At 47.3% G+C, this 16,930-nt stretch overlaps 1 protein-coding gene across 6 annotated transcripts in view; it reads left to right on the top strand.

The window, feature by feature from the left end:
• CA8 (carbonic anhydrase 8 (inactive)) overlaps positions 1-16,930 on the top strand; it is an 88,190-nt gene that overhangs the window by 12,720 nt on the left and 58,540 nt on the right. For all 6 annotated transcript variants that reach the window (XR_014790108.1, XM_084849460.1, XM_084849463.1 and 3 more), the window contains one exon: positions 8,176-8,300. Coding sequence is in view for 5 of the 6 variants with exons in the window: in XM_084849460.1 (XP_084705586.1) it covers positions 8,176-8,300 (125 nt within the window). In the remaining variant the exon portion in view is untranslated. The remainder of the gene's footprint in view (positions 1-8,175; positions 8,301-16,930) is intronic.

Genomic DNA, 16,930 nt, shown 5'->3' on the forward strand with positions numbered 1-16,930 from the left:
TGCCTGTAATTCCAGGTGTTGTTTAACTACCCACCTTAGCATTCCAGTCTCCTATAATGAAAATAACATCTTTTTTTGGTGTACTATCCAGTAGGTGCTGCAGATCCTCATAGAACTGATCTACTTTTGCTTCTTCAGCATCTGTGGTTGGGGCGTATATTTGGATCACTGTGATGTTAAATGGCTTACCCTGAATTCGAATTGAGATCATGCTGTCATTTTTTGGTTTGTATCCAAGCACTGCTTTAGCCACTTTATGATTAATTATGACGGCTACTCCATTTCTTCTGTGGTCCTCTTGTCCACAGTAGTAGATCTGGTGGTCATTTGATGTGAAGTGGCCCATTCCAGTCCATTTCAATTCACTGACACTCAAAATGTCTACATTTAATCTTGACATCTCCCCAATAACCACATCCAATTTGCCCTGGCTCATAGACCTTACATTCCAGGTTCCTATGGTGTGTTGATCTTTAGAACATCGGATTCGTCGTTGACCACCAGCACCATCGGCTGCTAGCTGTCCTTTTGGCTTTGAGCTAGCTGCGTCATCACATCTGGGGCTAGTTGAACTTATCCTCTGTTCCTCCCCAGTAGCATTTTGACCGTCTTCCAACCTGGGAGTCCCATCTTCTGATGGTATACCGACATATCTCTGGTTGTACTCATCCATTTAGTTTTCATGGCAAGAATACTGGGGTGGGTTGCCGTTTCCTTCCCCAGGGATTGTATTTAGTCTGACCTCTCTGCCATGACATTCCCATCTTGGGTGTCCCTTCACGGTTTAGCTCACGACGTCATTGAGGTAGGGATGGCGGAGAATTTCTCCCCGAAACTTCGGGGGGCCGAGCGCCAACGTGTTCGGCCCCCCGAACAAGTTTTGGGGAGAAATCCTCCGCACCCCCCCTGCACCCCGCACCCCCCCCGGGACGGGACTTACCTTTGGCGAATGTCCCTCCCGGTGGCTGGTCCGGCCGGCGGTTCGGCGGGTGTTCGAGAGAGGCGGGAGCGGCAGCTGGTCTTTCGACTGGCTGCCGCTGCCGCCATTGCAATGAAAAAAAAAAAAAAAAACGCCCCCTGATAGGCTACGTGACGATTCACGTAGCCTATCACGGCTAGATTTGCAAAGTCAGCCGTGATAGGCTACGTGAATCGTCACGTAGCCTATCACGGGTGACTTAAAAAAAAAAAAGAGTGTACGGATAATGGCGGCCCCCATAGGGAGCTAACATTCCCGTTCCTTATTTGGTCACTGTAGTCTACGTAAATGTTTACGTAGACTACGGCGAAAATAAGGGCAACGCTATTTGCGTTGCCCTTATTTTTGCCGTAGTCTACGTAAACATTTACGTAGACTACAGCGACTAAATAAGGAACGCGAATGGCGGCTCCCTATGGGGGCCGCCATTCGCGTACGCGCTTTTTTTTTTTTTTTAAGTCACCCATGATAGGCTACGTGACGATTCACATAGCCTATCACGGCTGACTTTGCAGATCTAGCCGTGATAGGCTACGTGAATCGTCACGTAGCCTATCAGGGGGCGTGTTTTTTTTTTACTTTCGCGTTCGCGGCCGGGCGAGGCGAGGCGCCTCCCCCCCGGCCTGAATTTCGGCCGGGCGAGGCAGGAAGCCTCCCCCCCAGCCTGAACTTCGCGGGGGGAGCAGCGAAGCGCCTCCTCCCCACCGCGAACGGCCTTCAGTGACAGGTAAGTGACTTTCGTCCACCCCTACATTGAGGTGCTCAAACTCCAGCACCACGACAAGGTAACGATCTCCTTTGCTGAAGGACACACACGAGGCCACCAAAAATCCCGCGTCACTCCATGCAGGGTCTTGGCGAAGCCAAAATGCCCAGCAGTGTGGGAGTCGTGGCACCGATGGAGGACCTTCTCGCGGAGGGGTCTAGAGGGCACATAGACATGGCCAGAATGGTAAAGCAGGCCATCTCGCAAAGAGAAAGGGGTAGAATGGGGGGGCAGAGGCTAGCCCCAATTCCTCTACTTTTGTGCGAACAAAATCATCCTGATCCTGTGCAGAGTGAAGGAGCTCCTCCCAAGAATGAGGCATCACAGCTGCCGCCAGGCTCTGGGGGGGAAGAATCGGGGGGGGATTCCCCTCACCCCCTGGCTGGAGGTCCGGCTTATGAGAAAGAGCATCTGCTTGTAGGTTGTCAAAGGCCTTCACATGGCAAATCATAAGGTGGAACCGGGAAAAAAGAAGTGACTACCTAATCTGCCTCTGGTTTAAGGCACGGGCTGTCTGAAGATGTTCCAGGTTGCGATGGTCGGTTCTAAGTCTAACTGGGTGCTGTGCCCCCTCCAGCAGATGACGCCAGGTCTCCAAAGTGGACTTGATGGCCAACAGTTCCTTCTCCCAGATGGTATAATTCCTCTCAGACATGTTCAGCTTTCTGGAGTGGTAGGCGCAGGGTTGCAAACCACTGCCCGCCTGATCTGGCTGAAAAAGCACCACCCCCACCGCAAAGTCAGAGGCATCAGTTTGCACTACAAAAGGCTTCCTCGGGTCGGGATGCAACAGGATCGGCTCAGAACTAAAAAGCTTCTTAAGTTCCTCGAAAGCCTGTTAGGCAGGTGCCGTCCAATGAAAAGGAGATTTCCTGCCCTTAAGGAGGTCTGTGAGAGGAGATGTCAGCCGAGCAAAGCTGGACAGGAACTTTCTGTAGAAATTAGCAAACCCCAGAAAACGTACAAGTCCTTCTTGGTGGATGGAGCCTGCCAGGAGAGGACAGCCTGGACCTTTGCAGGATCCATCCTGATACCGTCAGCTGAGATAATGTAGCCAAGAAAGTCCAAAAAGGTTAGGTCAAACGCACATTTCTCTAGCTTGGCATAAAGATGGTTCTCGCAGAAGCGCTGGAGGACGGCGGAGACATGGTGCTGATGGGCGTGGGGGTTCTCAGAAAATATAAGTAAATCATCGAGATACACGATGAGCAAAGTGTCCAAATAATAGGGGGCGCAGGCGAGCCCAAACGGCATCACTAGGTATACAGTCCGTACCGGATGCCAAAACAGGTCTTCCACTCATCCCCCTCCCAGATGTGAATCAGATTGTAGGCGCCACGCAGGTCCAACTTTGTGAAAATCTTGTCTTGCCCCAGGCGCTCCAGCATCTCAGGGATCAGGGGGAGGAGGTACTTGTCAGGGATTGAGACCGAATTGAGGGCTCTGTAGTCGTGCACTGGGCGGAGTTCTCCAGATCTCTTGGCCACAAAGAAGGTAGGGGTGCAGGCGGGGGAGGAAGAAGGGCGAATAAAGCCACGCTTGAGGTTCTTGTCCAAAAACTCTCGCAGACCTTGAAGTTCCGGCTCCGACATCAAATACAGCCGACCAGCGGGGATGGTTGCCCCCGGAATGAGGTTAATGGCACAGTCAAATGGGCGGGGGGGGGGAGCTGGTTGGCCTCCTTCTTGTCGAAACCATCCCGAAAAGCCGCATACTTCCCTGGGAGGATCACGGTAGCTGAAGAACTGCCAGAAGCAGATGAGGAGGGGGAGGAAAGGGTTAAGGCCTGGGCTGGGACTGGCGCCTCCTCCGGGAGGCAATGCTCCCGGCAGTAGGGAGACGCAAACTCCACCTGCTGAAGCTCCCAAGAAATCTGAGGATTATGCTTAGAGAGCCAGGAAACACCCAGCACGATTGGGTATTGGGGAACCTTGGCCAAGTGAAACTGAATCTGCTGAACGTGGGACTGGGTGCGCAGAGTGAGTGGAGCTGTAATCCGGGTCACCGTGCCTGAAGAAACACGGCCATCTATGGTCTCCACTGCCAAGGGGGCAGGAAGAGGCAGGGTAGGAATCTTATGGAAGAGGGCAAAGGTGTCATCCATGAAACTGGTCGTAGCCCCTGAGTCCACTAAAGCCAGGGCCTCCACCCTACCCCACTGGGAGGAGCGGAGGTGAACATGCAATAGGAGATGGGAGGGTGGAGGGGTTGCGGAAGGCACCCACCAGGTGTGGAACCCACCCCCACACTGGAGACCCTCAACAGGCTTGGAGGGCAGCCTAGTCAGGCCTGGGGGCGAGGAGGAGGAGGGGGAGGAAGGAGAGGAGGCGCCACCATTTGCGTTCCTTATTTTGGCATATCTAGTCTACGTAAAGATTTACGTAGACTACGGCGAAAATAAGGGCACGCTATTTGCATTGCCCTTATTTTCGCCGTAGTCTACGTAAATCTTTACAAAGACTAGACATGCCAAAATAAGGAACGCAAATGGCGGTGCCCCATGGGCGCTGCCATTTGCGTACGCGCTTTTTTTTTTTCTAAAGTCACCCGTGATAGGCTACGTGATGATTTATGTAGCCTATCATGGCTGACTTTGGAAATCTAGCCGTGATAGGCTACGAAAATCGTTACGTAGCCTATCACGGGGTCTTTTGTTTGTTTGTTTGTTTCGCGGCCGGGGAGACGGGGAGCTTCTCCTCGGCCTGAATTTTGGCCAGGTGAGGCGGGGCGCCTCCCCCCCCGGCCTGAATTTCAGCCGGGCGAGGCGGGATGCCTCCCCGCCCTCGCCTGAACTTTGGGGGGAAAAGCGAAGCGCCTCCCCCCCACCGCGAAGCCAAGCTGCGAAAAGGTAAGTGACTTTTGTACATCCCTAGTCCATGGGAGACGGCTGTTGCTTGCGTGCCAAACGGGCGCTATGCCTCCTTTCTGCGCCCTCCATTGCTTGTCGCTCTTTGCATCTGCATCGAGCGTCTAAGAAGCCCCCCTCCTGCATTTCCTTCCTACCCAGGTTGCTATCTATCTCTGGAATGTTGGCAGGAGGAATCTCTGCCAGCTGCTGTGCCTGTGAGGGATGAGCTGGCCCCTCTCCCATGGATAGCTGTTCCTCCTCAGAATCCAAACTGCTCTGAGGCTCTATGGGCTCAGTTTCCACCCTGACATCAGATGTTTTTTACAGTGTCCTGTGATTATAGGGATGGGGGAGAATTTCTCCCCGAACTTCAGGGGGCCGAGCGCCAACACATTCGGTCCTCTGAAGGTTGTTCGGGGAGAACTTCTCCGCCCCCCCCCCCGGGATGGAACTTATCTTTCACGAATGTCCCTCCCGGCGGCGGGTCCCGGCGGCGGTTCGGCAGGTCTTCGTCAGGGGCGGGGGCGGCAGCCGGTCTTTCGACCGGCTGCCGCCACCGCCATTACAAGCAAAGTAAAAAAAACACACACACCCCTGTGATAGGCTACGTAACGATTAACGTAGCCTATCACGGCTAGATTTGCAAAGTCAGCCGTGATAGGCTACGTTAATCGTCACGTAGCCTATCACGGGTGACTTAAAAAAAAAAAAAAAGCATGTACGGCTAATGGCGGCCTCCATAGGGAGCCGCGATTCGCGTTCCTTATTTGGGCCCGGGTAGTCTACGTAAAGATTTACGTAGACTACGGCGAAAATAAGGGCAACTCTATTTCCGTTGCCCTTATTTTCGCTGTAGTCTACATAAATCTTTACGTAGACTACAGGGACCAAATAAGGAACGCGAATGGCGGCTCCCTATGGGGGCCGCCATTTGCGTACGCGCTTTTTTTTTTTTAAGTCACCTGTGATAGGCTACGTGACGATTAACGTAGCCTATCATGGCTGACTTTGCAGATCTAGCCGTGATAGGCTACGTAAATCGTCACGTAGCCTATCATGGGGGCGTTTTTTTTAAAAAAACCCTTTTTATTTCGCGGCCGGGCGAGGCGCCTCCTCCCCGGCCTGAATTTTGGCTGGGCGAGGCGGGAAGCCTCCCCCCGGCCTGAATTTCAGCCGGGCGAGGAGGGAAGCCTCCCCCCCCCGGCCTGAACTTCGGGGGGAGCAGCGAAGCGCCTCCCCCCCACCACGAAGCAAGCTGCGAGACCAGGTAAGTGACTTTCGTGCACCCCTACCTGTGAATCCTAGAAGAAGTGAGTCTAACCCGGGGCTCATGAATTACTCATTCGAACTGAGAGAACTTCATAGTCCTAGCTCTACTGAATCTGCAGACATATGACTGAATACTGCCTCTGGAGAAGTCTGCCTGAGGGGTCCTTTTCACTTTCTCTTCCCTGAAAACCTTTTAAATCAGCCTTACCCAACCTGATACCCTCTGGATTTGTTGGACTGAACTCCCATCAGACTTGACCACTGGCCACATTAACTGGGGATGTTCGGAGTTATAATTCAACACATCTAGAGGGCACCAGGTTGGGAAAGACTGCTTTAAATTAACTATCTGCAAACCATCATGTTTACCTTCCCTGTTCTTATCCATCCAGTCAGCAGCATATCTTATTTCAATCAGTGCCAGCTGGACCTAGGTCACTCTGGTGCTTTTGTGCAGATACATGAAAGCATCTATTGTCCACTGGATTGTATCCCTGGCAATATTCTGGGCTTTTGACCATATCTGTGACATCCAAATATGTATGGTTGTGAGTGTGTGACTTGTTTATCACTGTCATTCACTCAGTGTTTTAGTTCGTATACAACATGCCTAAGAAGAGCCATGCTGGATCAGACCAAAGGGTGATTTAACCCAACATTCTGTTCCCACAGTGGCTGACCAGATGCCTATGGGAAGCCCACAAGCAGGACATGAGTGCACGAGTGCCCTCCCAATCATGTTCTCTAGCAACTGGCATACACAGGCATACTGGAGTTAATAAATAGCCACCATGACTAACAGCCATTGATAGCCTTATCCTTGTGCAGAAATTATACACAGGTATATATCATGCTCTTTCATACTGAGTTCTATGTACATTTAGATATCCTGGATTTTTCAAATCTTAGCAGATATGTAATCTGAAAAGTAGACTGTAGAATGAGAAACTGCTCCTTTATATTTTCATGTATAAAATCCTCAGGAGGATATTGTTGAGGATTCAGGCATATCTGCCTGCCTGCCTATCATCTGCCTACCTATTTCTTTATAAATAAGAATAAGCTTGTAGAATATTAGCCCTTATGGGCTCAGTTCAGTTGAATATGGAAGTTCCCTGTCAGGGATCTAGGCAGTAAATAAGTTTTTTTAAAACTAACTAACTAACTAACTAACTAACTAACTAACTAACTAACTAACATAGCAGGGAATGTCTGTGCATGTGTCACTTATCAATTTTCTTCATCAGCCCTCTCTCCATGTGCCATACAAGTTACTTGTGCTCAGAGCATGAATAACATGCAGGCATGGAGAGGGGTGGTGGTGGGGGTGGTGTGGCTGGATGGGGAAAACAGGGCTCTGGTGAATTCCGTGAGACTTTTCTGCATGAAGATGTTGTCTGGCCTGGATTGGGTCCACCTAATGCTAAGAAAATCCCCAGATAGTATAAAAATGGTAGATACACCCTCAGCATCCCTGGAAATACTATTAAAACCCACCAATCAGGAACTAATTGACTATGCTCAAATGCCACAGACACACGGAAGGAGCCAATATGATGATGGGCTGTGTGATTACGTGCTGAGTTGCACCCATCCCATGCTCTGTTGTGGCGATGGGGATGGGCCAGTTATTAATATGGGGCATCTATTTATTTTTTAAATCCCCCCTCCCATTGTATTCAATGGGAGGAATATTCTTTGTGCCAGATCTGGGGCTAGTGTAAAGTACTGCATGGCTGTGGTCTAGAGGAGGAATAGATATTAATGGGATGTGGCTGTGATCTGGAGGAGTATAGGATATAGCATAAATGTGTGCCTCCTGTGCTGCTGCTGTTCTGTATCTGTGAGGCGTGACAGCTGACATCCGAGAAAAATTGTGTTGCTTAACAAATGCACAGGTTGTGTGTGTGTGTTTTCATGTTCAGCTTCCTTACATCAGACATAAGTTATATAGTACATGCTGAAGTCCAACAGCTAGTAAAAATGCAGGCCTGGTGTATGGTTACGTACACATCCACACCTAGGAGTGATAAACACAGAACATTTATCTTTCATTATGGAAAGCTGTTCTATCTCATAAAAACAAGAATGTGACAGGATACCATCTGTGTAGCCTATTACACACCTTGGAATGAAGTTTGCCACCACAGAGCAAAAGAATCAAGTTTGTTAGTTGTGCCCCCTGCCCCCCCACACCAGTATTTCACCTTCACACTAAGAGGAACAATTTTCTTACTGTTTGCTGAGAAAGTCTTCAGAAAATTGCTGGCTATGAACGTCACCTGCTATAATTTGTGTTGTGCTCTTTTGCAGTGTTAGTCGGAGGGCCATTACCTCGAGGGCATGAATTTGAACTGCATGATGTTCGGTTTCACTGGGGCAGAGAAAATCAGCGTGGCTCTGAACACACTGTGAATTTTAAAGCTTTTCCCATGGAGGTAAGAGTGGCTTCACCTCATGTAGCCATTGAATATCCTTAAAATATTAAACCATTGCCTACAAACCTGGTTTCATTGGTTTCATTTTAACCCAGCAGCTTATTGATTTATAGTAACATTTAAAGGCCGTCACTGGAAGTATATATTGGGAATTTTGAATTTATATGTATCGTATTGTGCCTCTGGTGCAAATTCTACTGCATGATGAATTGGTCATAAAGTTAACCTACAGTACTATTAACTTTGGCATTAATAATATTCTAACAAGATCTGCTATGTTAGCATTTCCTGTGTCACCTTGACTAATACCAGGAACAAGCAGGCAATGGCATACTTTGCTTGCTCTTTTATGATGAATAAGTGGAAACCAAATGAAAATCATCAGTGGATTTTTCAGTATTTAAAAATAAGATAATGTATGGCACTGATGCACAGCTGGTCTCCAGTTTTTAGTGAAATGCAACTTCTGAAAACAGGCCATAGTCCTAAATTTGAACCATGTGCAGTATTACAACTCCATGCATCCACCTATGATACTGGTTGGTAATATTCAAGTATTTCCTCATGCTAAAGAGTTAATCTTTTATACTAAAAAAACCTCTTTCAGAGCTTATTTAAATATTTTTATGCTATTTATCTTAATCTCTTTAGAAGCTTGCAAACTAATTTCCTTTCCATTTTAATTCTTGGTGGGATTTGTTATTAAGCCCTGAGCTGCTGCGATAAAGACTTACTTTCAGCACTGTGCAAAAAGAATTTTGGGGCCGCTTCAGTCACACAAAATTAGCTCTGCTCCATCACTAAAAAGAAATCATCAGAAAGTTGAAAATCTGCACAAAACCTTGAAGGTTTTGAAAATCAAAACAGGGTAATGCCAATTCTGTTCTTTTAAGAACCACAGAAGGGTCCACCTTACATGGCCCTCCTTCCAACAAAAGAAGAAACTGGGCTTTTGTTCTGAAAATGGACATAACTCGGTATCTGAACTCCCTACACAGGTGTAGGTTTAACAGAAACCGTTCATACTGGAATTAAGAAAGTTAGCAGTATTTTAGTTTTTGTGTGTGCAACTGTTGTGCAACAGTCTGATAACACAAGGTAGACATTCTGTTAAGGAATCAAGTTCAGAAATGTTCCACTTTGCCCTCTTGAGCCCCACTGGAAGGTGTAGTGGGGGTCAGGGAAGCAACTGTGGGAGGTGTTGCAGCAGAAAGAACAGTGAGTGGGAATAGCATAAGAACCCCTGCCCCCACCTCTTCTTTGCTGAAAATAACTTCTTCAGGAAGCTGCCTTTTCCATACAAAAAAGCCACCATGGCTTTAAAAGATTCATTTGTGTATAAGTAATGTCTAGTCTGGCCCAAAGTATGGACACGACTGCTCCTTTACAACCAGATCCTATGCACGTTCACTTGGAAATAAGTCGCAATGAGTTGAAGCAATTGGGTATTCAATGTACAAGAGTCCTGACTTCAGGACTGGTATCAAGGGCAGGCAAGGTTGGGCACCTGCTGGGGGCACACACCCCAACAGGGGTCTACTGACAGGAGCCCCCCGTACCTGCTCACCCTCTTCACATTGCAACCTGCTTTTCACCTACCTCGTGCTCTGGCCCAGACAATGGTGATGGTGAGAAGGAGAAGCAGTAGATGCCACTGCCTACCTGCTCCCTGGTTCTCTGCCTGTCAAGCAAGCAAGTGGTAGCAGTGATGAGGAAGAGGATGAGGAGCAACAGGAGCTGCTGACAGTAGCAGTGAGAAGGCAGACTCACTGAGGGAAGGGGAAAGCATTGAGGGTATATTGGCCAGAGGCCCTCAGAAACCTGGAGTTGACACTACCCATCTTCTTCTACAACTGGCCAGCCTTCCTCGATGGGACTAATATTGCTTTAAGAGCTGGTGTTTCTTGTTGGCCCTCCCTTGTGCTGAAAGTTGCCTGTCCTCCTCTTTCTTATGCTGTTTTTTTTTTGGGGGGGGGGTGAGGGCCTGTTCACAAATGCCTGAAAAGCTGTGGCTGATGCTAAAGTGTCTGCAAGTTTGATGGGCTGCTCCTAGCAATTTCTTTCCTGTGGAGAAGCAGTTATTCTAGAAAAGTATTTTTCTGCGAATCTATATGACATTATGCTAGACATCCTGAAGATTTAGAACCCTAGGATATGACTTATTTGCTCATCCTTATGGCCCTGGCAAGCTTTTAAATGTATGTGGAGCTTCATGAATCTAGAGTCTAGTCAGGAGTGGGCAACTTGTGGCCCTCTAAATGTTTTGGCCTACAACTCCCATCCGTTCTAGTTAACACAGCCAATGGTGAGGTATCATGGAAGTTATAGGCCATAACATCTGGAGGGCCACAAGTTGCCCACCCATAGTCTAGATCAAATAATTCATTTGCATGAAATTATTCTATGACCATGGGAAGTTAAACTTGTACTAGGCAGATAGTGCATGTCCTCCCTGTGTACCCAGTAATATGTAAAAGGGAAACCAGCCCTTTAAAAGCTGTGTATACATGAAATGTAGAGCCATGATTATGTTTTCATCCATACACAGGTGAAAGGGCATGTTTTCATTGTTCACCTTCTGGGTTATACTGTGAATTCACACAATGTACATGGAGCAGTGTACCCAGCAATTTCATAACTTGTGAGGCAGCCCTCAGTTCCTCATGTCTCCATGTGTCATCTCCCTCATCTCAACTTCCTGTCTCATCTAGTACAAAACCTGAAAAGAACACTAGCTTAATGTACAAACTTACAGGCTCAAAAAGTCTTAGCTAATAGCTAGGTGAACAAGAAACTGTATTCTAGTACAGCATCTTGTTAGAATATGTTTTTCAAATACATACGTTCCCTTTAGAAACCTGGGATATAGTTAAAAGACTGAAGTAATCTGGATAACATTTCAAGGAGCAGGCTAACCAGGGGGTACTACAGGAGATTTAATTAAACCTTAACAGCTTTAAAATAGGAAGTGTAGGCTTTAGCTGCTGAATTGTGTTAAAAAGATATTTAAATCTGCTGAAGCCAATGGAGCAAATGCGCTTTTAAAACGATATATGTGACAAAAGAGACTGCTTATGTTGCATATTTACCTCATTTTTACATTTATTTTGTGACAGATTTCTGCAGAACACCTAAACTGTATCAGTAGAAATCTTCGAAATATGCAATTTTTTAGAAGAATGTTTCTCCCCCCGAAAAACTTGGTAGTGTACGGCATTGCCAAGTTCCATGTTATTTTTCCGTTTTTATGGGAATAAACAACATCCTGTATCTTTAAGTGAGACAATGCCGTTTATTTTTGCTGCAGATCTGGGAAACTTTTACTCAAGGTTAGGACATTTTGGTTCATGGTTTAGCAGATTAGCTAACTAGAGGTTTTCCAGTGTGACCTCTGGAACTGACACACTTGAAATAAATTACTATGTTGTCTTGATTATTATCTCTACTGATGTGATTCAACAGCTAGATTCTTTGTTTTGCTTAACTAACTTTCTGTAAAGACTTCACAAATATCTATCTATCTATCTATCTATCTATCTATCTATCTATCTATCTATCTATTGCTGAATAATTTTTTTAAAAAAATGCTTTACCTCCCTGGTGCCCTCTTCACATTTAAGTTCACATTAATTAAAATTAATTATAATTCTTAGTCTAGAGATTATAATTTTAGGGAAGGGCTAAAACTCAGTGGTAGAGCATATGCTTTGCATATAGAAGGTTCCAAGTTCAGTCCCCAGCATGGCTAATAAGAGATGTCTGTCTGTCCGTTTGTCACTGCCACAGTACCAAGACCATGAAACCTAGACGAATGAAACTTAGCATTCAAACTAAGGGGACCCTATGGATGTTCACCTCAGTATTATTTTGTTTTTAAAATGCATTAATTTGAATTAATTTAAATGTGTCTGTGGGGTTGAAGCCTGCAGTAACAGCTTTAGCCAGGAGGGACAGACCTCCCTAACTAGCACACAGCTTTGCAGTCTGCACAGTTTGAAGTCAAGGGAGATTATTAGGCCACGGGACAGTTATATGCCTGCTTGCCTGCCTGCCTGCCTGCCTGCCTGCCCCTATTCAGGGAAATGGAGTGGGCAGACCCACCCAACATTTTCACTCACAAGGGGCAGACTTCCATAACCAGTGCATAGTTTTGCAGTCCATACAGTTTGAAGCTAGGGGAAATTAGTAGGCTGAAGGACATAGCTAGACATCTGCCCTTCCTGCCTGCTGTGGGGCAGCCCCTCTCAGTGGAATGGAGTGCACAGACCCCTCCCATAAGGGGCTACGGGGGGCACCTGGCAGGGGCTGTGCCTAGGGGTGCCAGCGGGGGCAGCTCCCCTCAGAGGAGGCAGGCACAGTGTGTCCAGTTCTCTGACAGCTGTGCAAGTTTGCTTGAAGGCTTCACTATATCAAACTGGGGAAGGTTTAGTAGGCTGAGGGATAGAGTTATATGCCTGCTCCCTCTCGTGATGTCATTCCCTCAGGGGAATGAAGTGGGAAGACCTCTTCTTCAGGGGACTATAAGGATGCACTATGGCAGGGGCTTGGCTTCACCACAGGCTTGGCTTCACTTGGACGGGGCAGGCACAGTGTGCCCAGCTCTGACAGCTGCCTAGCTGCCTTGCAGCCTTCGCTGTACCAGCGTAAGGGCTACTCCCACCCATGTGAAACTGGGTCTGTTTGGTAGTTCAAAATAAATGGATGCTTTCCTCCCAATGGAAGCTTTCCCCCAGGGACAAATAGCAGGAGCAGAGTGGGATTTGGGTCAGGACTGCGACAGGGACAAAGTGGTAAGCCTCTTCCCCACAGGCCAGTGTCCCTATCCAGTCTACCCCACAACCTTCATGCCTGCTATTTATTATTTTAAAACACTCTCACAAGGGCTAATGATGTGATTAATGTCTTGTCTAGTTTGGCCCTTACAGCAATTGCTGCTAGTGCATGAGAAATGCACCACAGCTGCTATTTTTCAGTTTCGTTTAGCTGACGTTAAACACATTCAGTGTTTTCCCCATAGCAGATAGTGGTGGTTGGTAGGTTTGTTTGCTTTATTAAATTGAAGTCTTATCCTTAACCTTCTGCTGCAGAATGAAAAAAAAAAGCAGTGAAAGCAGTTGATAGTATCTTTAAGTACAAAGGGGAGGCATCAAAGCACAACAATTACATTATTATCCACTGATAAGGACTTCAGAGTACTGGCTTTGTTTTGTCTTGTTTTATTTGATACATGTGGTGCATTCACAGGGCCTGGAGTGGACTTTGGTTTCGGGCAATTCAACAGTGGGGATCCCAAATGCTACAGCTGTTAATTAAATAAAAACAGTACACTTGAAAACAGAACACCTGACACCTTTGCACTGCCTTGGGACATGTTGAAAACCCTGCCTTTTTTCTGGGATATACCCTGGGGATTGCTGGCACTTTGCTCGATGAATTCCAGGAACTAACTGATGTCCCACTGCTGAGTTTGATGGCAGCGCATTTCTCAACCAGGTTGGGCATTATTCAGAGTGGTGGTTTTAACCTCTGGAGGCCCAGTGTTTTACATCCTTCACCCAGCACATCTGAGGGAGAATTTGTTTCTACTGAGCCCGTTTATTTATTTTATCATAATAGTCCAGGGGTTGGAAACACGGTGCCAGAGGTTGCAGTGGTGCCCACCAGGACCTCTGAGTGCACCTGCCAGACCCCACTGCTGTCTCCTGCCAGACTCCTTCCTTCTCCTCCCCCTGCCACCTGCTGATTAGCTTCCACTTCTGCTCACCTCTGCAATGGTCAACATATTTATATATATCAAACAGTGTGTGTGTGTGTGTGTGTGTGTGTGTGTGTGTGTATAGTTGTCCAGTAGCCTTCCTATTGTGGGGCCCTTTAAATGGTATCCTACCTACCTGGGAACTGCTTTCCGTTAGTGGTTCCTAAACGGCAGGGGCTGTTGGCGTGGGTGTTTCCCACATAATTGCCACCCCCTCCTAGCAGAAGGTGCAATTCTTGGAAAAAGGCCATCGCTACCCATGCCCATGCGGTTGAGTCCAGTTCTGACTACAGGTTTTTGAGGGTCCTTGGGCAAGTCACCCCCAATGGTCCCTCTCCCTCAGTATGTCTTCCTCCCTATTGCCATTGTCACCAACTGCTACTGCTCCTCCTCATCTTTCCCATCATTGCTACAACTTGCTTGCTTGACAGGCAGAGAGCCAGAGAGCAAGTAGGTAGTGGCAATTAGTGCTCCTGCTTCTCATCATCACTGGTGTCTGGGCCAAAGCAAGAGGCAGTGAACGAGCAGCTTTCAGTGGTGAAGAGGGGGAACAACCTCAGGGAACTCTTGTCAGTGGACCCCTGCTGGTAGGGATGTACGAAAGGCACTTACCTTTCACGGATTATGTTTATGGTTGGGGGAGAGGTGTTCCATCCCTCCCCCCGGAATCCTCGCCGGACTTCCAGCATCACGGCTGCTGGCTAGCAGGGACGCAAATGGCGGCGGCTGTAGCCGCCGCCGTTTGCATCCCTGAAGTCAGCCGTGATAGGCTACGTAAATGTTTACGTAGCCTATCACGGCTGACTTTAAAAAAAACACACACAACAATGCGCATACGCAAATGGCAGCAGCCATGGCCGCCGCCATTTGCGTTCCTTATTTTGGCACGTCTTAGTCTACGTAAACATTTTAGCTATGCTATTTGCGTTCCCCTTATTTTCACCGTCTTAGTCTACGTAAATGTTTACGTAGACTAAGACGTGCCAAAATAAGGAACGCAAATGGCGGCGGCGGCTGCCATTTGCATATGCGCGTTGTTGTTGTTGTTGTTTTAAGTCAGCCGTGATAGGCTACGTAAACATTTACGTAGCCTATCACGTTTTTTTAAAAAAAACCTAGCCGTAATAGGCTACATTAATCTTTACGTAGCCTATCACGTCTTTTTTTTTTTTTAAACTGGAAATGGCGGCAGCGGCAGCTGGTCGGAAGACTGGCCGCCGCAGCCGCCGCTGCCGAACCACCACCGGAGCCGCCACCGCCAGGAAGATCTGCCCAAGGTAAGTCTCCTCCCGGGGGGATAGCTGGGGGGTGGCAGGCCGTTCCGCCACTGATTTCGGGGGGCCGAATGTGCTGGCATTCGGCCTCCCCGAGATCCGTGGCAGAAGTTTCGTACATCCCTACCTGCTGGAGCTTGGCCCTTGTCAGGTGCCCAACCATGTCTACTGTTGACACAGGCCCTGGTTGAGTCATTTAAATGTTAACCCAGCTGTGCTGCAGCTACTCACAATAAGCAGCTCTCAGCTGCCTCACAATTCTTTTTTGTCCACCGCAGTGACTAGCAGCATTTGAAACGTTCTCCACCTCATGGCTTTTCATACAAAATTTATCTCAGAATCCCATCCTGGAACATTGAACAGAGTTCTTTCTCTTCCTCCTCCTTTCCTATCTCCTATGAGTTTTTCCTCTTTCCTTCCTTCTCCCCTCTGGGCCGCATGGCCTCCAAGGCCTTCTGCAAAAAGTCTATCCACTGCAGATACTCTTACTATCTCCTCAGTTTCATGGAGACACATAAAGTGGACTCATGCACCCACTGCCAAGCCTTTACTAAACAGTACAGGCCAGTAGAAGCAGAAAGGCAGGACTCTGTGCCCTTCTGTGGGAACAAGCCCTCAAGGCGGCGGATACAGCCATGCTGAACCGCTTGCGGCACACTGCCTCCATTTGTAAGAAGCTTCTCACAGTGCTCCTGCCCATGGAAAATGCTGCAGGGCAATTGTCCCCAATATCAGGAGTACTGTCACTTTCTCTGTCACAGGTTTGGCCTTGCCACCGACCATGGCACCTCAGGTCAGAACTGAGCCTTTGGTACAGATGGTCGAGACCAATAATGTTAAACCAGCCAAGTTCCAAAATAAACACCCTGCCACCTCCCGGGCAGTTACTGGGTAAAACGTAAGGATTGATTGATTGATTGATTGATTAGGATCATCTAAGCTTGAAAAGTCTGCAAAAGATCATCTGATCCCAGAACAGCAGATTGGTAAAGCAAAGAGATCTACAAGCACTTAACCATTTAGGGCCCTAAGTTCTTTGCAATTTCTTCTAAGAAACAATGGGTATAGATGATTTCTTCTAACAACCCATGGGTATAGATAGGTACTGGTAGCCAACAGAGGTACACAGAACAGACAACAGTTCCTTGTGATGTATGTTATTTAACTTTTGAACTGGCCTAGTGGACTACTGTGATCATACTATTTTAGAACTTGGATGGGAAATAATAGGCTTTTCCAAAAGGAGGAACCTTTTGACTTGTTCTATACATCAATTTAAGGTAAAAAGAAAAACACAAAAAGAAAAAGAAAGGGAAAGAGATGCTACTAGAATCTAACATAAGAATCTTTTCATAGCTAGTCTGTTGAAGTGGTACAGAGAACAGTCAAGCAGTGATTTATGGTACCCTCATGGTTTCTCCCTCCTCTCATCTTTTAATGGCATTTTGGATTTCGAAGCAAAACCTGAATAAAAGGGTTTGTGTATATGGATTAAAAGGGGGAAGAATGAGTCATCTATCCTCCCTCCCTCCCTCTCCCTCCCTCCCTCCAAATTGTGGTAACACAGCAAAAAGAATATGTGAATACCATTCCTCTGCACT

Source organism: Heloderma suspectum, chromosome 4, assembly GCF_057233095.1.
Source record: "Heloderma suspectum isolate Gila_16-S chromosome 4, 16-S_ref, whole genome shotgun sequence".
Taxonomy (NCBI): Eukaryota; Metazoa; Chordata; class Lepidosauria; order Squamata; family Helodermatidae; genus Heloderma; species Heloderma suspectum.